This window comes from Phyllobates terribilis, unplaced genomic scaffold (assembly GCF_046119375.1).
Source record: "Phyllobates terribilis strain yellow unplaced genomic scaffold, ASM4611937v1 Scaffold_5__5_contigs__length_657084704, whole genome shotgun sequence".
NCBI classification, from domain to species: Eukaryota; Metazoa; Chordata; class Amphibia; order Anura; family Dendrobatidae; genus Phyllobates; species Phyllobates terribilis.
The window spans coordinates 227,529,235-227,551,886 of NW_027362765.1; the positions used below are offsets into that span (position 1 = coordinate 227,529,235).

Sequence of the window (22,652 nt, forward strand, 5' to 3'; positions counted from 1 at the left end):
GATTGTGCCAGTTTTACACTGCGGTTTTTGCGTGCATGTTTTTACAGGTGAAATGTGAATGTTTTTCACCTGGCATATAAAAAGATAGAGTAAAAGTGCATCAATTCACTAGTGTGTAAATGACTCTTAGGGAATGTGCACATGATACTTTATCAGGCAGAATCCCCCCAAGAACACGCAGCCAAGCCGCTGCAATAAGGGCATGGTGCACAGCAGTGTAGGACTCCCATAGCCGCGCAGTCAGTCTTTTATGTGGCGTCGCCCACTCTACATAGTGTAAAGCTATGGCGACTGCCAGCGAGCACGCTTCAGGAGAAGACCGCCTGAGGTTTCCTGCAGCCGCTTCGCCTAGAAAACCTCGGTGCTCCTGGGAAAAAGGCATCATGTGCACGTAATGGGGGGCTGGCTGTGTGGCTGTCATACTCTGCAGTGGGGTCCTGCATACCTACCACCTTTTCAAGAACAGAAAGATGGATACATCATGGGATTCATATTTGGTCACACCCATCTACCATTTCTTTCTCTCCTGGCAGGAGGAGTTGTCAGAGGGTCGGTGGTAGTGCGGGACATTCAGTAGATGCCTGAGACTGCAGGGCGTAGACCCAAATCTGGATCTGTCCGCTGTATTTGGAGACTATCTGCTGTATCCAGGGGTCTCTGGTCCTGCGTGCAGGTCAGTGGTACATGGTGGCTGGACAGGAGGCCGTGAATCTCTTACCTTCCGCCGTCCTCGGCCCTGCATTTGATCACCCAGGGCAGCGCGACGTCATCTGTGCATGCTGCTGGGACCTGTGGATTATTTTTTGGTCCTTCATTCACAGTCGGAGCCGCCAGAACTTTCTCATCTTTATGTAGCTTCATATGTGACATTTGGCTTTTTTTGTATCAGTATTTCTTTGTTCACACATTGCAGAAATAATGTGTTCTTTTATTTCTGCAGGATCCGCACCAAACTACATAATAACCATATTCCCTGGTTATTGCATTTGTGCTGCATTTTTTAGGCACTTTTCCCTTTATTTGATGCATTTTTAGTACAGATGTAAAGTCGTGTTTTTAAGAGTATGTGCCCACGATAAGGAGCCGCTGCGGCCCCGACACTGCTGTACAGCTGCACGTCATCCACCCTCATTATGCAAATGAGCAGTGATTTATTTTTTTTTCACATGCGGACTTTCCTCATTGATGTTAATCTATGGGGGAAGTCCACATGCGGACCCGCAAGAGAAATTGACATGCTGCCGGTCTGAAAGACGCGCCGCATGTCTGTTTCCACGGGTGATCCGCAGGTGTACAGAGACACATAATGGACATGGCATTTCTAGAAATCCCATCCACTATGCTTACCATCTGGATGCTGCGGGTTTGACGCTACAGAAGAACGCAGTGTTAAACCCGCAGCGGCTCCTGACCGTGGGCACGTACCCTTAGGCTGTGTGCCCACGTAGCGTTTTTCAAGCGTTTATGCTGCGGAATTTCCGCAGCGGAAACGCTTGTGAAACGCTAGGTAATCCGCACCCCATGGTCCCCAATGGGATTCCGCATGTTCTATGCACATGCTGCGTACAAAAATCCGCAGCATGTCATTTAATTTTGCGGAAGCGCAGCGGAACTCCCGCCATTGACTTGCATTGAGACGCACAGAAACCGCGACTGTACATTTTTACAAGCGGCTTCTATGCGTCTCTATGTGCAGATGGTACCCAGTTCTTGAGGAGAGGAGACTCTCATCCAGACCTGGGTACCATTGTACCTGTAAAAAAAGAATAAAATAACAAATAAAGTTTATACTCACCTGACCGGCGTCTTCTCTCTGAATGCCAGCAGCGCTGAAGGACCTTCGGTGACGTCACAGTCATGTGACCGCAGGCCCTTCACCGCTCTGTCTCGCGAGATGCCGGCATCCAGGAACCAAAGAGGAACGAGCGCTGCAGCCACGCCGAGGCCTCGGGGGTGAGTATAGCTTTATTTGTTTTAATTTTTACGGTTCACACTGTATAAATCCATGCTGTTTGCATGGATTTATACAGTGTGACCTAGTTGTCAAGCACTTTCCAAGTGATGCTATCGCCTGGAAAGCGCTTGTCAATCTGTATGCGGAAACGCATGTGAACCCGCATGTGGATCCGCATGTATTCTGCAGGAAAAACGCATGCACAATCTGCATGCGTTTTTTTCTGCCAGGGAGATGCAGAAATGCTGCAGAAATTTTCTGCTTCATTTCTGCATCGTGGGCACATAGCCTTATAGTATGGAAAAGTTTTGATTCTGCACTTAAAAAAGTATCTGCAGTTTTTTTTACATTCTTTTCTTTTAGCCTCCACATAGAAGCCTCCAGACCAAAAAAAAAAGCACCCAAACCGCACAGTTCAGTGGTGCCTTTAGACCACAGGGGGCGCGGTTCTCATGAAATCACATCCTCTTTGTTTGGACAGTTAAATACAGCAGAATTTCTGTGCAAAAGAAGCAACAGAAAATACACAGCATTAATGCTACATGTGAACATGGTCTACATGTCCAAGGAAAGTAGATGTGGTTTCATGAAAACTCCACTGTCCGTGCAACTAAAGACACTGCTGAACTGTGCAGTTGGTGCTTTTTTCCTCTATAGGCTTCTATGTGGAGCCTGAAAAAAAACACATAATAAAAACGCTGTTGCGTTTTTAAGAACAGAATCAAAGTTTTTCTGTAGTACTAAAGCTCCAGTCTAGTGTCTTTTTTTTTTTTTATTTAGCTCTGGAGTGGCGCTTTAAATGTTAGCCCCCTGCCCCGTTCTTAAACTCACCTTCTGGCAGCTTCTCCTTTTACTCACACCGCTCTGGTACCGCGGTGCCATCTTGTGCCCGTAATTTCTGACTGGCCGGAAGTCAGTTACGTTACAGGAGCTCAATGTAAGTCTATGAGAGCCAGAACAAGGCTCTCATAGAGATGTATTAAAAAGTGACTTCTGGAGCACTCCATGAAACACTGGACCTGCCGGTAGGTCACTTTTTGCCAGAGACCGATGGAGCGACGCTGGAAAAGGATGAAGGTGGTGAGTATGAGAGAGGAGGCAGGGGACTTACATTTCCGCTACATTCACATGGCATTATTTTGGTCAGTATTTCACCTCACTAAACCAGGAGTGGAACAGAGGGAAAGTATAATAGAAACACGTCACCACTTCTGCATTTATTACCCACTCCTGCCTTTGGCTTACAAATACTGATGTGAAATACTGACCAAAATACTGCCATGTGAACGTAGCCTTAAAGCACCACTACAGCGATGAAATAAAAAAACCACTGGAATGATGCTTTAAAAAAGCATTAAAATGAGGATTCACATCTGTACCAAAAACACATTAAATATGGGGGAACACACATAAAAGAAAATCAGCAAACACGCAATAGTCAGAGAAGATTGTTATTGCGTAGTGTGGTGCAGACCAAGGGCGTTAAGTACCAGGCGACCTGGATGTATGGATACATCCAAGGTCGTAAAGGGGCTAAGGCTATGTTCCCACGGTGAGTTTTTGATGCTGCGTCAAAAACGCAGCTTCTTACAGTTCCAGCAAAATGGATGGGCTTTATAGAAATCTCCTGCCCACTGAGTTTCTTTTTAACACAGCGTAAATTTACCTGCAGTGTTTTTTTTTCCCCATAGACTTGTATTAGGTGTGAAATTCCGCAGGAAAAAGAACGCTCATGATATTTTAAGGGCGTTTCTGCAGCAGAAACATATCAAAAATTCCTGTACTCCGCATCTATGTATGCCAATAAAGTTTTGTCAAAGCCAAATACCAAGAAATATCAAAAACAAAGCAGCTTTATTTAAAGCATGACACACCAAAAAGACAAAAACCACAGCATCAAAAACGCAATAAAAACATATATGTATAATCAAGGTACACAAAAACACAATGAAAAACTGCAAAAAACCTAATTTAAAGGGAACCTGTCAGGGCCCCCAGTGCCCTCCAACTCAGCAGCATTCACCTATGTATCAGCAAATTTCCTGCCTAACCAGCCCTGCATAACATTATTCAGTGAAAACAAGATATAAAAAAAGCATTTGTAATGTCCCCGCTTCTTATGCTAATGAGGGCTTTGACTAGTTGATGGGGCGTTAGTTGCCCAAGACTAGTCAGCCCTCTTTCCATGTTATCACGCCCCTGTGGGTGTGATAACATAATTTGCACCAACCGACGTCATCGCAGTTCATGCAAATGTCGCGCATACGCACCGCTCATTCCGGCAGCGTCACTGTGTCTCTGAAGCCAGATGTACGTTCCCTGGCTTCAGAGGTGCACTGCGCATGAGCGGAAGCCATCTTCTGAACTCCTGGACATGCACAGTGTGCCTCTGAAGCCAGGGAACGTACATATGGCTTCAGAGACACAGTGACGCTGCCGGATTGAGCGATGCGTATTCTTGAAAATTGCATGAGCTGCGATGACGTCGGCTGGTGCAAATTCTGTTATCACACCCACAGGGGAGTGATTACATGGAAAAAGGGCTGGCTAGGCTGGGGCAACTAACACCCTCGACTAGTCAAAGCCCTCATTAGCATAGGGAAAGCTGAGGTTATAAATACTTTTTTTAAAACATTTTTTTTTTTGACTGAATAACGTTATACAGTGCTAGTTAGGCAGGGAATTTACTCATACATAGGTGAATGCTGCCGAGTTGGAGAGCATGGGGAACTTGATAGGTTTACTTTAAATAATGGGTCTCAGAAATTCTGCAACATGAAGAACTGATGAGAGAAGAAACAGTCCTGCTTCATGAGTAGATTTTTATTTAAATGAAATCCATACACATGACATGGAAACTCATGATAACAGGTGAATCTATTCGTGAAGCTGGACTATTTCTTTTGTTATCGCTTATTTGGGCTGCTGCAGAGCCTTTATCAGAGCGCTGAGTGAATGGGGTTAACGTCAGTGGTGAGCGGGAATCTATATTAACATGAAAAACTCACCAAAAGCTCATCGTGGGAACGTTGCCTAAGTGTTGTTACCCAATAGCCCAATGTCTGAACAATAATGTTCTTTTACTGTGCAAAGGTGTTTATTATTTTCTTTTTTTGACTTTGACCTGACTTGTTTCCTGACCACATTTACTAATCTGCTGAGAGGCCTGATGTTCTGTCTGTCCACCATTTAAAGAACTCCGCCTATTCTGACCTCAGCCTGTCTGACTATGTATTCTGTCTTTCGCTTTGGGATGGTGCATTGGAGACTTCTAAATAAGACTTAGGCCTGTTCCACACATCCTGATATTTCCGGTACTGGAAAAAAGAGTACTGGAGATATCCATGTCCATGTGTACCTGTGTGGCAACTGTGTGCCGCATCAGAATTACACGTACCACCGCCTGGGCATCAGTGATACAGTTAGCGCTGTTCCCAGGTGCTGGGTGCTGAAGGCATCTCTCATCATTGTTCCCTGCTTGTGCTCCAATCAGCGCCAGCAGGGTACAATGTTGAGAGTAGTATTCTGCTCCCGCTGTCTCCTTGTGTAAAAAAAGAATAAAATAAAAAAATCATTATACTCACCTGGCTTGAGGCAACCACACACGCTGAGGAGCAGAGGGGAATGACTCGCTGCAGTGAACAGTCCCCTGAACTGCGCTGAGCTCAGTGAGCTGGGTACGGCTTGCTGCAGAGAGTCATTCTCCCCTGGACCTCAGCGTGTGCGGTCGCCTCAAGCCACTGCACAAGCTGATGCAGAAATGCCGGTCAGACAAATTACAATGTAGGATATTGGATTATTTCAACTTCGGACAGGTAATTATAATGATTTTTTTTATTTTACTCTTATATTTACACTTGTTGGAGACAGCGGCAGCAGAATACTACTCTCAACATTGTCCCTTGGCTCGTGCTGATCTTAGCGCCAGCAGGGCACAATGATTAGATTCCTTCAGCACCCGGCGCTTGGGAACAGTGATAACTGTACAGCTGATTCCCCGACGCCGGTGTGTGACACACTGATGACACACGGATGTGTGGATGTTTTGCGGCACATGCGACTTACAAAATACAGACATGTCAGCGTTTTTTGCCCACATGGTCCATGGAAACACACTGACGTGTGCAGACCCATTTTTTTGAATGGGTCTCCTTGTGTGAATTTCTTCAGTACATGTGATAACTGTCACCCCACTTACTGTGGACAATGACGTGTGAAAGAGGCCTTATGTAGATTAAGGCCATGTTCACAAGTTGAGTATTTGGTCAGTTTTTTACCTCAGTATGTGTAAGCCAAAATCAGGAGTGGAACAATCAGAGGAAATAATAGAAACACGTCACCACTTCTGTATTTATCACCCACTCCTGGTTTTGGCTTACAAATACTGAGGTAAAAACCTCACCAAAAACTCAATGTGTGAACGTGGCCTTAAGGAGAGAAAACATGTAATCCATTAGACTCCTCTCATCAGTTTAACCCAATGCTATCTGTAGCAAGCCAGTGGGTCCACATGATTTCAGTTAGACCTCATTAAAACATCACACATGTTAAACACATTTATTTCTGTGCAAATATATGCATTCATTATATGAAAATATGTGCAACAGGAAAACAGTTTGACCAGAAATTTTACTTCTGAATAAATCATTGAAAAAGGGGCTCCTTTTTTCAGGTCAAAGGGTTCAGGAATCAGCTCTATCAACTGTAGAAAGAAATAACCCCAAAAGTGAATTTGAGGCATCTAAATGTAAAAATTGCTCTATTTATATGTATATACAGTTGACTTTATTACATTTTGATCAGCTTTGCTGTCACTAAACAGATACATTCAGACCTCATTCAGATGTACATGATTTTCTTTTTATGGACCATTGTTCATCAGTGTTTTGTATCAGAGTTTCACCAGTGTTTGGCCAGTGTGTTAGATTTTACCATCAGTGCTTTGTTACTAATTTTTCACTGATGAAAAAAAATTATTGCACAGATTCTTGTATATAAATCATGAATAATACATGGATTGTACACAGGTGACATCCGCATGCTGTCTGTTATGTTCACGGATCCATAGATTTGTATGTTTAATTTTGATCCGCAACTCAAGTAAAAACCGGACTACTCGGTCCTCGAAAAAACACGGACACTTGAATGGGCATGTTCTATCCATATGAACCACGGATAGGACACGTACGTGACTCTTGGACATCTGAATGAAGCCTTAGGATGATATCCCAGTAGTTAGATGTTCCATTATTTTGTCTCGGAGGCCTCAAAGAAAATTCACAATCCTCGCTTGTCATATATAGAATACTTCCACTTGTACGTCATCAAAAGCCACATGCTACTGAAGTTCTACTTCATATCAGCTGCCAGTATAATAAATCCCTGAAATAAAAAATATATAATTGTAATTATATCCAAAGCCACTATCCATAAAATGCTGGGTAGCTGCCCTTTGGAGCCACAATATTGCACAGGATACTAAATCCGTTTCTCTGTTCTTAAAAGAGTAGACAAAGAGAAAGGATATGGACACATGAACAGGGCCAAACCCCGATTGTAATCTAAGACATTAAGATTTATTCCATGTTTGCACCATTTAAAATGTTGCTGGCAATGGTGGGGGCTTTCTACCACTTGAATGACTCTGTCCCTGCACTTGTGCCAGGTTTCCATGTACAAGTATCTGGTCATCTGGATATACAGGAACCCTCTATCTGATAACAGTTTACTATAGGATCATTCACATTCAACCAGTTGTTGCCCTAGACCAGTGTTTGCCAAACCCCATCCTCACGGCCCCCCACAGGTCATGTTTTCAGGATCTCCTTAGTATTACACAGGTGAGTGAAGTATCAAGGCATTAGGAATTCTCTCACCTGTGCAATACTAAGGAGATCCTGAAAACATGACCTGTGGAGGGCTGTGAGGATGGGGTTTGGGAAACACTGCCCTAGACCCTTCATAGACTGGGATCAGAAAATGCTACATATTGCGTTTTTTTTGATCCGGCCCACCAGTTTAGCAGTAGAAAGCTAGATGACAGCTGATTCTGTTTTGACATCAGTTGTGGCTCAAACAAACTGATGGCCAAGATATATGGATACGAGTAGTGCTCCATTACCGCAATTTTGCATATACCTGTATCTCTGGGGTCACCCCTCTGTCACTATCACTCCTGCTTGCTTGAGACTCTGCGCCTGAGCTTGTTGACTGTTGTAATGCTACCCCAGCATACTCTCCCTCACTGCCTTCTCTGTAGCTTTCCTCTGCTGCATCACACACTCGCAAGTCGCCAGGCTCTTCCTGAATCGACTATCATCATCAACGCCTTCTTTGGCACTATAAGTGGTCCCAGCGACATACTGCCTTACTTTTACATTTTTATAGTATGTGGTGTACATACAAAAGTACTATGGCACTTTGTCTCCTGTTTGCAGCAGATGGCTCTGTTTGGGGTATATGCATATATGCATGCCATTGCACTTGCCTAAGTCACCATACACCATAAATTACTAAGTAACTAATGGGCAGACATGTGAATGAATTGCATTATACAGGAAGAATCCTCTCACCTGGTGAATACTGACAGAAGCATTTGTCAGGAAATTGCTGGGAATCAAAATTCCTCCTGCTAGTTTTTCTGCAAAGTAAAATATATATTAAATAATAACACATGAAAGGACTTGATAGATAAAAAGGAGAAGTTCTGAAATTAAAGTGGGATTGTATTCCTCACCATTAACAACTGGCATTACCACGTCATGAAAGAGCTGCTGTACTCTTTTTTCTGACACATCCCCCTGGGACAATGAGAATGTGGTTACAATTACAAATTTTTGAACATTTTAGAGAAGATGTATTAGTCTTTACATTGTCTGTATTCATTGTAGGTTGGATATGCACACTGCTCTGAATGGTGAGTGAACTGCAAAGTATGTCCTACGAGGAACAGTTAAGGGATCTGGGAATGTTTAGCTTGCAAAAAAATAAGGCTACGGCTATGTGCCCATGATGCAGAAATGCTGCATATTTTTTACGCTTCTCCCTGGCAGGAAAAATGCATGCGTTTTTTACATGTGTTTTTCCCGCCAGGTAGTAGCGTTTGTCAAGCGCTTTTCCAAGCGATTTTAGCATCACTTGGAAAGTGCTTGACAACTTGTTCACACTATATAAATCCATGCAACCGGCATGGACTTATAGTAGTGTGACCAAGTTAGTTAAAAAAAAGAATAAAATGGTAAAAAATAAAAAAATAAAGTTTATACTCACCTTCCAGTGTCCTCCCGGTGTTCTCTCTGCCACATCCGGTGTGTTGGGTGTCTCGCGGTGGTTTGAGGGACCTGCGGTGACGTCATTGAGCCATGTGATCGGTCACATGACTCAGTGACGTCATGGCAGGTACTTCACAACAACGGGAGCATTGCAATAGACCGGATGGAGCAGACAAAACACCGGGAGGACATTGGAAGGTGAGTATAAACTTTATTTTTTATTTTAAATTCTTTTTTTTACAGTTTCTATGGTACCCGGGTCTGGATGAGAGTCTCCTCTCCTTCAGACTTGGGTACCATCCGCACATAGAAACGCATAATATCCGTGTGTACAAATGTACTGACACGGATATTATACGTTTCAATGCAAATCAATGGCGGCGATTACGCTGCATGTCCGCAAAATTAATGGACATGCTGCGGATTTTTGAGCGCAGCATAAACACTACGGAAAAATCCGCAGCATGGGCATTGACATTGCGGCTTGTCATTGGGGACCATGGGGGGCGGATTACCAAGCGTTTCCCAAGAGTTTACGCTGCGGAAATTCCGCAGCATATACGCTTGTAAAACGCTAAGTGGGCACATACCCTTAGAGGAGCTGTCTACGAATAGCTGAAGGGTTGTCACAGTGTAGAGGGATCATCCTTATTCTCATTTGCACATGGAAACACAAGAAGCAATGGAATAGACTGAAAGGGAGAATATACAGATTAGATATTAAAAAATACTTTTTGACAGTGAGGGTGATCAATGAATGGAACAGGCTGCCACGAGAGGTGGTGAGCTCACCTTCAGTGGAAGCCTTCAAAAAGAGACTGGACAGACATCTGTCTGAGATGGTTTAGTGAATCCTGCATTGAACAAGAGGTTGGACACTAGTGATGAACGAGCATGCTCGCTACTGCTCGATACTCGCCCGAACATCTCACTGTCCGAGATGCTCGGCGCTCAGCAAGTACTTCTTGGATGCTTGGGCGGGAGCTCGAGTCCCCGCCCCGCTTGCCTGGCTCTGTTTAGACAGTGAATAAACATGCATGGATTGCCTGCCACTCACTGAAATGCCGCAGCCATGAGGGTTGTGGCATTACAGTGATTGGCTGGCCGCATAGCATCATCTTGTCTATATAAGATCCAGTGACTCTATGCTCGTCACAGTCCACCCTTCAGACAGGCAGAGTAGGGAGAGGTGCTGCTGAGCTAGGGAGAGAATTGGTAGTTTATTTAGTGAGGTATTAGGTATTCCAGAGCAATATACATCTCAACTAACAGCTCTTCTAAGGACTAATCCACATGCATATCAATCCTGGTGATAGCAGGAGTAAGGCAGACAGAGTTTGTGTAGAGTATATAGAGCAGAATAGAGGGTCCATTGCACGTTTTATCTGCTGCTGTTACTGATATCCATAGCCCTAGTTATCAGGGCTAAAATTCTTTTTGCTATTAATCCCGATTATTTGCTTGAAAAACAATATAATACTAAATTTTTACTGCTCCATTTGCTTCTTAGCAGCATACAGCCAGATTTGTTTAATTTTATTCGCATTGCTGTATTGTAGAAGCAGAGAAACTTGTCCATCATCAGACGTGATCCAATATCACTCGTGACGTTTTTTGGAGCGTGCCAAATATTATACTCCATTTAAAGTCTGCGAGTTGTGTGTTGTTCAAGCTATTCACACTTGGTCGCTGACCAATACCATACTACAAGGTCAATGCCTAAAACTGTTGTGATCAGATGTGATCCGATATTACTGCGGTAATAATCGTGCCATTTTTGGGAGCTTGCCAAATATTACATTCCATTTAAAATGGGCAAGGGACGGGGAAGTGGATGTGATGGTGATGGTGCACGCAGAGGCCAAGGCCATGGGCAAGATGAAACTGTGCCTGCTGAGGGAGTACAAAAAAACACCCACATCATGTCTAACTACCTTCCTATCCCAATTTCTAGGAGGCCACGTAACACCACTCTTTAAGCCAGAGCAGTGTGAAAAGGTTGTTGGTTGGATAGCATATAATGCTTCCAGTTAGCTTGCCACCACCACTATCACTCTGTCTTCCACACGGTCCAGCCTCAGTAGCCGTGAGTCTGGAACACATATTCCTCACCCTGATCCTCCTTCCTCCCACCATGCCGAGTGCCTGGAGACAAGTGATCCCACACTTGGACACTCCGAAGAGCTGTTCACTTCTCCATTTATAGATTCGGGCCTCTCGCCCTGCCCGCTTCAAGCAGGTCAAGAGTAGATCGCATGTAGCGATGCCCAAATATTTGAGCAGCCACGGTCACACGAAGATGATGGTGGGAAAGTGCAATTACTGTCGCAATAGGTGGATGATGAGACACAATTGCCAGCAAATCAGGAGGCGGCCCAGTGTGCGTACGTGGAAGACAAGGTGGTGGACGTTGAAGTCACTGACCCAATCTGGCAAGGTGACATGCATAGCGAGGACAGCAGCACAGAGTGGGAGGGAAGCGTAGCACCACAACAGGCAGGAACAAGCAGTGGGGTGGCAACAGACACAAGGAACACCAACACGAGGGAAGTTGCCAGTCCCTATGTCTTCCCAAGTCTGGCTTTTTTTAAAGGCTGTCCAGTTAACCCCAAAAGGGCCATTTGCAACATCTGCCATGCCATCATCAGCAGGGGCAGCAAAGCTACCAGCTTGACCACCACCACCATGCTCAGGCACATGACAGCAAAGCACCCGACTAATTGGACCGAACGCCAGGGTCCAGAAACAGTGTCTGCGGGTGATACCATGCCTGCTCCGCTGTTGTGTGTGCACGCCAATCCCCTGTCCATGGCGCAGGTGAAGATGCCTCCCGCTCCACCTGTCGTTGCAAACTTGCAACCACCATCATCAGCAACCACGTCCTTGTTCCAGCGCAGCGTTCAGTTGTCCCTACCCCAGTCCTTGAAACGCAAGCGCAAATACGCAGCCAACCACCCACAGTCCACAGCACTAAACTGCCACATTTCTTGAATGCTTGCACTTGAAATGTTGCCTTTTAGGTTCGTGGAGACGGAATCTTTCCACAACCTCATGGCAACGGCCATCCCTCGGTACTCGGTCCGGAGCCGCCACTATTTCTCCAGGTGTGCTGTCCCCCCCGCCTTAAACAAGCATATGTCCCAGAACATTACCCATGCCCTCAACAATGCAGTTACTGGGAAGGTCCACCTAACCACAGATACATGGATAACTACTTGTGGCCAGGGACGGTACATCTCACTGACAGCACACTGGGTTAATATAGTGGAAGCCAGGACCCAGTCGGACCCCGGGGCGGAACACGTCCTCCCGACGCAGAGGATTGTGGGCCCTGGGTCAGTCAGGGTTGTCCCCACATTCTACAGCTCCTGCACCTCCTCTTCAGCCTGTTAGAACCTTGCTCTTAGGTTTTTTTTCCTTTGCTGGTCACATGACCTTGTTGGCCTATTTAATCCTGCTCCGCCCTTCTGGCTTTGCTGGACTTCATTGTATATCTACTTTCTAGCTAGCCTGTGCTCTGTGTCTTGCTCTGTTAGTTTGCTTGGTCTACTGACCTCTATGTTCTATATATTTTGTTTGTTCGTCTGTCTGCTACTATTTCTGTTAGGAGGTGTCCCATATTCCTCCCAGTCCTTAGTACTTGTAGGGATTCCTTCCCCACATCTATAGGTCTCCGTACAGACTAGCTTAGGACTTGAGCAGGTCTGATCGCAGGATCAGGTCCCCTGTTACATCGTAGGGATTCAGCTGAGTTCTATCGTAGGGACAGATCTCCTCTCTTTCCTTAGCTCTGGTAGCAGAACATAACAGTAAGTCCAGCCAGCAAATTCTCTAAGGAAAGATTTTTCTGTTCCATCATGGTGTCGGTTCAGGATTTGGCTCATCGCCTGCAGGGACTCTCTCTGGAGGTGGCCGAGCTCCGTCAGCACGTGAGTAGCTGTCCTGGAGCACATTTCTTGGAGCCTAAGGTATGTTTGCCGGATTTATTTTTTGGTGAACACCGAGAATTTTTTTCATTTAAAAATGCTTGCTTATTGTATTTTCGTTTGAGACCTAAGTCCTCTGGGGATGAATCCCAGCGCGTAGGGTTCATAATGTCACTTTTGCGCAAAGAGCCTCAGGAGTGGACCTTTTCTTTGCAACCTAGTGATACATGCTTCAGATCAGTGGATAGTTTTTTTTCTGCTTTGGGGCTATTATATGATGATCCTGACCGTGTCGCATCAGCTGAGACTGAGTTGAGACGTTTAAAACAGGGATCAGGTAATGTGGAAAAATATTGTACTCATTTCCGTCGTTGGTCTACTCAAACAGGGTGGAACGATTCTGCTCTGAAAAGTCTATTTCTTGCTGGGCTCAGTGAAAGGGTTAAAGACCTGCTAATTGCTTATCCTACACCTGAAGATTTGCAACAGGCTATGCAATTAGCTATACGGGTGGATAGAAGACTGCGTGCAAGGGTTAATGAGAGCAAATCCTCTGCTATGTCAGTTTCTGGTTATGAGAATGTGTGTACTAACAGTGGTGAACCGATGGAGATTGGATCGGTGGCACCTCGCTCTCAAGAAAAAGACCGTCGATTTTCTGAAGGCTTGTGTTTCTATTGCGGAAAATCTGGTCATTTGATTAAAGGCTGCGAGCTTCGTATGAAAGAAAAAAAAAAGGTCAGTCACGCCCGTATTGCCTGTTTAAATTCCAAGGGTATATTTTTAGCTGCTTCCACGATTGCTCAGAAAAAATTAATGGAATTTCGGGTGTTTGTTGATTGTGGGTCTACTCTGAATGTAATTGATGGGGGATTCGTGGAAAGACTCAATTTAAAACCTGAACCTTTATCATCCCCCATTGCTGTGGTTTCTGTGGATGGTTCCCCTTTGAAGAATATTACTCTCAAGGTCTGTGAATTTCCTCTCACTATTAATGGTGTTCACCATGAGAAATTGGATTTGGTAGTGTTGAATAACTTGCCTTCTCCAGTAATATTGGGATTGCCCTGGTTAAAATTTCACAATCCTGTACTGGATTGGTCTACCAGTGAAATTAAATCCTGGAGCCATAAATGTTATGACAAGTGTTGTAACGGGCGTATTGCAGCTTTGGATAGGGGAGAATTGCCTGTTCCTATTCAGGATTTTTGGAGAGTTTTTTCTGAGAAGGAATCGCAGGTTTTGCCTCCCCATAGAGACTATGATTGTTCTATTGAATTTGTCCCTGGAGCGACTCTTCCTAAAAGTCGTTTATTTAACCTTACTATTCCTGAGAGGAAGGCTTTGGAGGAATACATACAGACAAGTTTGGCCGCCGGTCACATTAGGCCCTCTAAGTCTCCTGTGGCGGTTGGATTTTTTTTTGTAAAAAAAAAAGGACGGCGGTTTACGTCCTTGTCTGGATTTTCGTGAGATTAACAAAATTACTGTACGCAATCCTTACCCACTGCCATTGATTCCTGATCTGTTTAACCAGTTAATGGGGGCCAAGTGGTTCTCTAAAATTGACCTTAAGGGGGCATACAATCTGTTGCGCATGAAGGAGGGTGACGAATGGAAGACTGCTTTTAACACTCCTGTGGGTCATTTTGAGAATCTGGTTATGCCTTTTGGTCTTACTAATGCTCCTGCATTTTTTCAGAATCTGATTAATGACATCCTTAGACCTTTGATCGGTAAAAATGTGGTTGTGTATTTGGATGACATTTTGATTTATTCGCCAGATCTGGAGTCTCATTGGCGGAGCGTGCGTGAGGTATTACAGTTATTAATGGACAATTCGCTTTTTGCTAAGCTGGAGAAATGTGAGTTCGCTGTACAGAGAATTAGTTTTTTGGGCTACATTATCTCCAGCAAAGGTTTTGAGATGGATCCGGTTAAGGTTCAGGCTGTGCAGGAATGGCCTAGGCCTATTGGTTTGAAATCGATACAGAGGTTTTTGGGTTTCGCCAATTACTACAGAAAATTCATAAAAAATTTTTCTAGTATTGTCAAACCTCTGACTGATCTCACCAGGAAAGGTGCTGATGCGGTTCAGTGGTCTTCTGAGGCCATTGAAGCTTTTGTGTATCTCAAGGAGAGGTTCACCTCTGCTCCCATCCTTATGCAGCCTGATGTTACTAGGCCGTTTTTGGTTGAGGTTGATGCTTCCTCTGTGGGGGTTGGCGCAGTATTGTCTCAGGATAACGGGGATGGATTACATCCCTGTGCCTTTTCTTCAAAAAAATTTTCGGAGACTGAACTGAATTACGATATTGGTAATCGGGAATTATTGGCTATTAAACTCGCATTTGAACACTGGCGCCACTTCTTGGAAGGTGCGGAATTTCCCGTTCAGGTTCTTACGGATCATAAAAATCTGATATATCTTGATGCTGCCAAGCGCCTGAATGCCCGTCAGGCTAGGTGGGCACTGTTTTTCTCGCGGTTTAATTTCTCCGTTACTTACATCCCTGGTACTAAGAATGTTAAGGCGGATGCCTTGTCTCGCAGTTTTTTTCCCATAGTCGGTGCTGAGAAAGAGGAGAACATTTTACAAGAAGGTGTTGTGATAGCTGCTTTGGACTCCGTTTTGGAAAATGAGATTCTTAAAGCACAGGAGAATGCCCCTTCTAACACTCCTCATGGGAGGTTGTTTGTGCCTGGGACCTTTAGGAGAGATTTGTTTGTTGAGTGTCATGAATCTCGGTTGGCAGGTCATCCCGGAATCTCTGAGACCAAGAGACTGGTGGGTCGCAGTTTTTGGTGGCCTGGATGGCAGAAGGAAGTCATTAAGTGGGTGCATCAATGTACTATATGTGCTAGATCTAAGTCCTCACATACTCCTGCTGCGGGGTTGCTTTGTCCTTTGGAGGTTCCCAGTGCTCCTTGGACACATTTGGCTATGGACTTTATAACTGACCTTCCCCCCCTCTGAGGGTTTTACTGTCATCTGGGTGGTCGTGGACCGTTTTAGCAAGATGTGTCACTTGGTTCCTTTCGTCAAACTGCCCTGCGCTAAAACTCTCGCTAAGGCCTTTGTCAAGGAAATTGTCAGACTTCATGGCGTTCCTACTGACATTGTTTCTGATAGGGGTCCTCAGTTCGTGGCTCGTTTTTGGCGTGCCTTTTGTGATAGGTTGGGAGTTCATTTGTCGTTCTCGTCCGGATATCATCCTGAATCTAATGGCCAGACAGAAAGGAAAAACCAGGATGTTGAGCAGTTCTTGCGTTGTTTTGTGGCAGACAATCAAGAGGGGTGGTCTGAGTTTCTGCCACTTGCTGAATTTGCTCTGAACAATCATACATCTTCTTCTGCTGGTTGTTCGCCTTTTTTTGTTGTTCTGGGAGACATCCGTCGTTTGGGTCATTCTCCAAGTTGGGATCTGCCGTGCCTGAGGAGGAGAATTTTTCCGGTGATTTGGAGAGAGTTTGGACGGATGTGCGTGGTAATCTTCAGGAGGCCAATAGAAAATCTAAAGACTACTTTGATAGGAAACGACAGGAGGTTTTGTTCGCTGTTGGTGACATGGTTTGGTTGTCCTCTAGGAATCTGCGGTTGAGGATTCCTTCAAAGAAATTGGGTCCCAAGTTTGTAGGGCCCTTTAAGGTGCTTCAGGTTGTCAACCAATCTGCTGTTAGGTTGGAGGTTCCTACCTCCTGGAGAATTAATCCGGTATTTCATGTCTCTCTGTTGAAAAAAGCTGTTGTATCGGATTGTGACGCCTCTGCCTCTGTTCCTCCGGTGGTGGAGGACGGAGAATATGAAATTTCTCGCATCCTTAACTCTAGACGGTATAGAGGTAGTTTGCAGTATCTTGTGGCCTGGAAAGGTTTCGGTCCCGAGGATAACTCTTGGGTGAGGTCGGATGATGTTTCCGCGTCCAGACTTATCAGAGCGTTTCACAGGAAATTTCCTGATAAGCCTGGTCCTAGGGGATCCGGAGGATCCTCTTAGAAGGTACTGTTAGATCCTTGCTCTTAGGTTTTTTTTCCTTTGCTGGTCACATGACCTTGTTGGCCTATTTAATCCTGCTCCGCCCTTCTGGCTTTGCTGGACTTCATTGTATATCTACTTTCTAGCTAGCCTGTGCTCTGTGTCTTGCTCTGTTAGTTTGCTTGGTCTACTGACCTCTATGTTCTATATATTTTGTTTGTTCGTCTGTCTGCTACTATTTCTGTTAGGAGGTGTCCCATATTCCTCCCAGTCCTTAGTACTTGTAGGGATTCCTTCCCCACATCTATAGGTCTCCGTACAGACTAGCTTAGGACTTGAGCAGGTCTGATCGCAGGATCAGGTCCCCTGTTACATCGTAGGGATTCAGCTGAGTTCTATCGTAGGGACAGATCTCCTCTCTTTCCTTAGCTCTGGTAGCAGAACATAACACAGCCTCCGTCTCGGAAATGAGCACATAGATGACAAACCACACACCGCCACAGGGTTGTTGACAGCTGTAAGAGAGCAGACAGATCTGTGGCTGTCACCGCTGAACCTACATCCAGGCATGGTCGTGTGTGACAATTGGCGGAACCTGGTGACGGCTCTGAAGCTTGGCAACTTCGCACACATGCCATGCCTGGCCCATGTGCTCAACCTAGTGGTCCAGCTATTTCTCAAAACCTACCCGGATCTGCCTGAGCTGCTTGTGAAAGTACACCGCATGTGTGCCCATTTCAGAAAGTCAGCTACAGCTTCCGCTGCCCTCGCCATGCTTCAGCAGAGTTTGCATCTTCCAGCTCACCGACTGGTGTGCGATGTCACCACGCGTTGGAACTCAATGTTGCATATGTTGGGAAGGTTTGTGAGCAGCAGAGGGCAGTTGTTGAGTACCAGCTTCAACACACCCATCGGTATTCAGGTCAACTTCCGCACATAAGACCTGATGAGTGACCATGGATGTCTGACATCTGTGCTGTCCTCCAAAACTTTGAGGACTCCACCAAGATGGTGAGCGGTGATGACGCCATAATTAGCATCACCATCCCACTTCTCTGTCTACTGAAACACTTGCAGCTCACAATTAAAGAGGAGGCATTGCAGGCAGAGCACGATGAGATGGAGCAAGGAACCATATAGGGTGATGCCACACAGCCCAGCCTCATCTCATCTCAGTGCGGATTGGGTGATAATGAGGAGGAGGAACAGGAGCTGTTTTCCTGTGCTACAGATGCTACTACCCACACAACAGTCATACCGTCTGTTTAGCGTGGATGGCCTGAGGAGAGGGAGAATGAGGAGGAGGACCACGAGGAGGAGAGCATGGACAGTTGTCCTCTTGGTCAAGACAGGGATATCTTGGCTGTTGGCAGTCTGGCACACATGGCTGACTTTATGTTCTACTGCCTTTCCTGTGACCCTTGCATTGTACACATTTTGGGTGACAGTAATTACTGGTTGGTTACACTTCTAGACCCACACTACAAGGAGAACTTTCTATTTCTCCTTTCTGTGGCGGAGAGGTCTAATAAAATGTTGCAGTACCTGATGGCCCTTGTTGAAGAATTATTTAAAAAATTTCCATTTGAAAACTCTTGCGTCAGAGGTCACAGTTTGTTGGACAACCAAGAAGTACAGGCGAGGGAGACACAAATACGATGTAGCAGAGGCAGGGGAACACTGTCAAAGTCTGGGACAGTTTTCTCTGGCCCTCCCAGTGCCCAGGCCCTGATGCGTGGGGTACTTTGACAAATAGGGAAACATTTTGGAAGATGCAGAAGGATTACCTTGCTGACCGTACCAACGTCCTCCATGATTCCTCTGTGCCTTATAACTATTGGGTATCCTAACTGGACACGTAGCACTCTACGCCTTGGAGGTCCTGGCCTGCTTTGCTGCTAGTGTTTTGTCAGAGTGGGTTTTTAGTGCCGCCCAGGGGGTATTATAACTGATAGGCGCATCCGCCTGTCAACTGAAAATGCTGACAGGCTGACTCATCAAAATGAACTAGGGCTGGATTAGGCCAGACTTCTCAACACCACTGGATTATAGCGGCGGAACATAAAGTCAAATCGAATGGGTTTTTTTAGGGGGCATCTCTCAGGTGGAACAGCTGGAACACAGAAGCTCATATTAGTCCACAATTGATGAAAGATCAATGGGTTTTTATCCTACCTTTTGTCTTTTATTGGCAGGATGACTCCCTTCTATTTGTAACCTGTAGAAAGATAATTTTATTTCTTTAGTAATAGGTCCCATTCATTGAAAGCAGTAGTTTGTGTGTTTATTTTTATCCGCATTCAGATGACAAATTCGTTATAGCATTACCCTCCTTAGGGAAGTGCAAAATTTCTGTGCAGAGTCATATGCAGGAGGGTGTACTAGAGAGCCTCACAGACTCAGTGTGTTGCTCTTTCAGGTATCGTATGACGATAGGTATCCCTTACAATGGTAATTTCTTATCAAATGCTGCCCATTAATACTTCCCACAAAACTATTTATCAGTCTGCTCTCCTCTATAATATTGAGCATGTGAGTTGGACTACATATTCAGTGTGACTGTCTCCTGTTAAATAACCGATATTGATGGGTTCTGCCAACAGTCTAATTTGTCCGATTTTGGACTGCCAATCTTTTTCTTCTCCTTGAGATGAGCTTCTACCAGAGTTTTTTGATGCCGGCCCTCTTAGAGAAAACAGGCAGAGTGAGTGCTCTTATGTATGGGCGTGTTGGACGAGATAGGTGCCGGTGTATGACTGGATCCCTTCTAACAATATCTATTTATTTATTTTAATCACTTATATAGCCTCATTAATTCCACAGCACTTAACACACATCATTGGGGCTCACAATCTAAATTCCCTGTCAGTATGTCTTTTGACTATAGAAGGAAACCAGAGAACCCAGAGCAAATCAACGCAAACATGAGGAGAACATACAAACTCCTTATAGATATTGTCCTTGGTGGGATTTGAACTCAGGAGCCCAGCGCTGCAAGGCTCCAGTGCTAACCACTGAGCTGCCCATATGTGAATGACTTTTAGTTTTCTATAATCATTAAATACAAAGGAGTATAAATAAATATGGCATACAAAAGGAAGACAGATAAACAATGAATTTACCCGTTGAAAGTCATAGAACCTGTGAAATTCAAACCTTGCGCTCCTATGGCTTCTGCCAATGAAATACTGGCTTGGAAGGTGGCCACCTATACAAGAAATATACACATGTTTCAGATTGACATGGTTACATCATATGCTAAATTATCTAGTAGAAATCCTTACTATGTTACTTACTATGTTAACACTGAAGATATTCTTGGTTTTGTCCTTTGAAGGATAGACATGTGTTTGTAAAGACCCACTAAACTGGATAGTCATATTATTTAGTCGAAGGAATACTAGTGGAGGCCGTGTAGAATGCAATTCGATTTTCACTGGTGTAGGTTCTGGAAAATGTTGAGAAATCTAAAAAACAGTAGTTCATGTAACTCAAATGTAGCTCAAAGTGCAGATTTAGACATAGTGTACTTATTGGAATTCTGGTTGTGGAGTCAGCCTCAGAATTCTGCAAGTTGCAGTACAGTGTAAGTAAATAAGTTTATTGGATTAAAAATCTATTGTGATTTTTAGGCCTGCTGCAGATTTTAAATTCGCACAACACCCTATCTTTTGCACAAATGCCACTGATTTTCACTGTGGATTTCATTTTTTTTGCAGTACGCCAAAATCGACAAAAAAAATCTGAAAATAACACATGGTTAGGACTATTTCACCACGTAATTTCTACACTGTGTGCCTATATCAATATTGCGTCTAAAATAGGTCTTCTGTTCCATTATGATTATTGCTAGTGAGGACATGGATGACAGATTTGTAATAACACCCAGCCTTATGAGTTTGCAATAATTTAAATTGTCACTCATACCAATCATATGTTTTTAGTGACATTAGTAGTGATTATGCACCATGGCATGGATGCTGCTCCTCTATTCTTTGTACAATTAATAGTGACATATCACAATAGTCACACATTACCTATTTTGCTTGATCTATATGATAGCCTGAACGCTTTTCTACTGCATTCACCTGCAAGTTTTAGAGGAAAATGTAGTATGATGATAAAAAGTTTACAGAAAGTCTAATGTATAGCAATAACCTTTAAAGGTATATAATGGGCACTATAAATAACACAGTTGTTTATCTACAGTCTTTATTTTATAACGTTACTTTAAAAAGAATGCTTGGAAGAGGATTTAAAATACTGTAGCTATACCATCTTCAGCTATCACAGGCGGTTGATATGTTAGCCCATATTGATACTTGGTGAACTGTCTCAAATTAGGTCACTTCCATACTAATATTAAAATGTGTTATATACAGTACAGACCAAAAGTTTGGACACACCTCATTTAAAGATTTTGCTGTATTATCATGACTATGAAAATTGTGCATTCACACTGAAGGTATCAAAACTATGAATTAACACATGTGGAATTATATATTTAACAAAAAAGTGTGAAACAACTTAAAATATGTCTTATATTCTAGGTTCTTCAAAGTAGCTACCTTTTGGCTTGATGACTGCTTTGCACACTCTTGGCATTCTCTTGATGAGCTTCAAGTGGTAGTCGCCGGAAATGGTTTTCCCTTCACAGTTGTTCCCTGTCAGGTTTAATAAGTGGGATTTCTTGCCTTATAAATGGGGTTGGGACCATCAGTTGTGTTGTGCAGAAGTCTGGTGGATACACAGCTGATAGTCATACTGAATAGACTGTTAGAATTTGTATTATGGCAAGAAAAAAGCAGCTAAGTAAAGAAAAACGAGTGGCCATCATTACTTTAAAGAATGAAGGTCAGTCAGTGCGAAAAATTGGGAAAACTTTGAAAGTGTCCCCAAGTGCAGTTGCAAAAACCATCAAGCGCTACAAAGAAACTGGCTCACATGAGGACCGCCCCAGGAAAGGAAGACGAAGAGTCACCTCTGCTTCTGAGGATAAGTTTATCTGAGTCACCAGCCTCAGAAATCGCAGGTTAACAGCAGCTCAGATTAGAGACCAGGTCAATGGCACACAGAGTTCTAGCAGCAGACTCATCTCTTCAGCAACTGTTAAGAGGAGACTTTGTGCAGCAGGCCTTCATGGTAAAATAGCTGCTAGGAAACCACTGCTAAGCACAGGCAACAAGCAGAAGAGACTTGTTTGGGCTAAAGAACACAAGGAATGGACATTAGACCAGTGGAAATCTGTGCTTTGGTCTGATGAGTCCAAATTTGAGATCTTTGGTTCCAACCACCATGTCTTTGAGCAACCCAGAAAAGGTGAACGGATGGACTCTACATGCCTGGTTCCCACCGTGAAGCATGGAGGAGGAGGTGTGATGGTGTGGGGGTGCTTTGCTGGTGACACTGTTGGGGATTTATTCAAAATTGAAGGCATACTGAACCAGCATGGCTACCACAGCATCTTGCAGCGGCATGCTATTCTGTCCGGTTTGCGTTTAGTTGGACCATAATTTATTTTTCAA

The 22,652-nt window shown here is 44.2% G+C and overlaps 1 protein-coding gene across 1 annotated transcript in view; it reads right to left on the reverse strand.

The window, feature by feature from the left end:
* Positions 1 to 5,895: 5,895 nt before the first annotated feature.
* Positions 5,896 to 22,652, reverse strand: part of LOC141272792 (BPI fold-containing family C protein-like) — a 41,542-nt gene continuing 24,785 nt past the window's right edge. Inside the window, exons 11-16 of the mRNA XM_073683859.1 lie at positions 20,424 to 20,594; positions 20,250 to 20,335; positions 19,303 to 19,345; positions 8,691 to 8,754; positions 8,527 to 8,594; positions 5,896 to 7,336 (exon numbers count right to left, since the gene is read on the reverse strand). Coding sequence (XP_073539960.1) covers positions 7,304 to 7,336; positions 8,527 to 8,594; positions 8,691 to 8,754; positions 19,303 to 19,345; positions 20,250 to 20,335; positions 20,424 to 20,594 — 465 coding nt within the window. The 3' untranslated portion in view covers positions 5,896 to 7,303. The remainder of the gene's footprint in view (positions 7,337 to 8,526; positions 8,595 to 8,690; positions 8,755 to 19,302; positions 19,346 to 20,249; positions 20,336 to 20,423; positions 20,595 to 22,652) is intronic.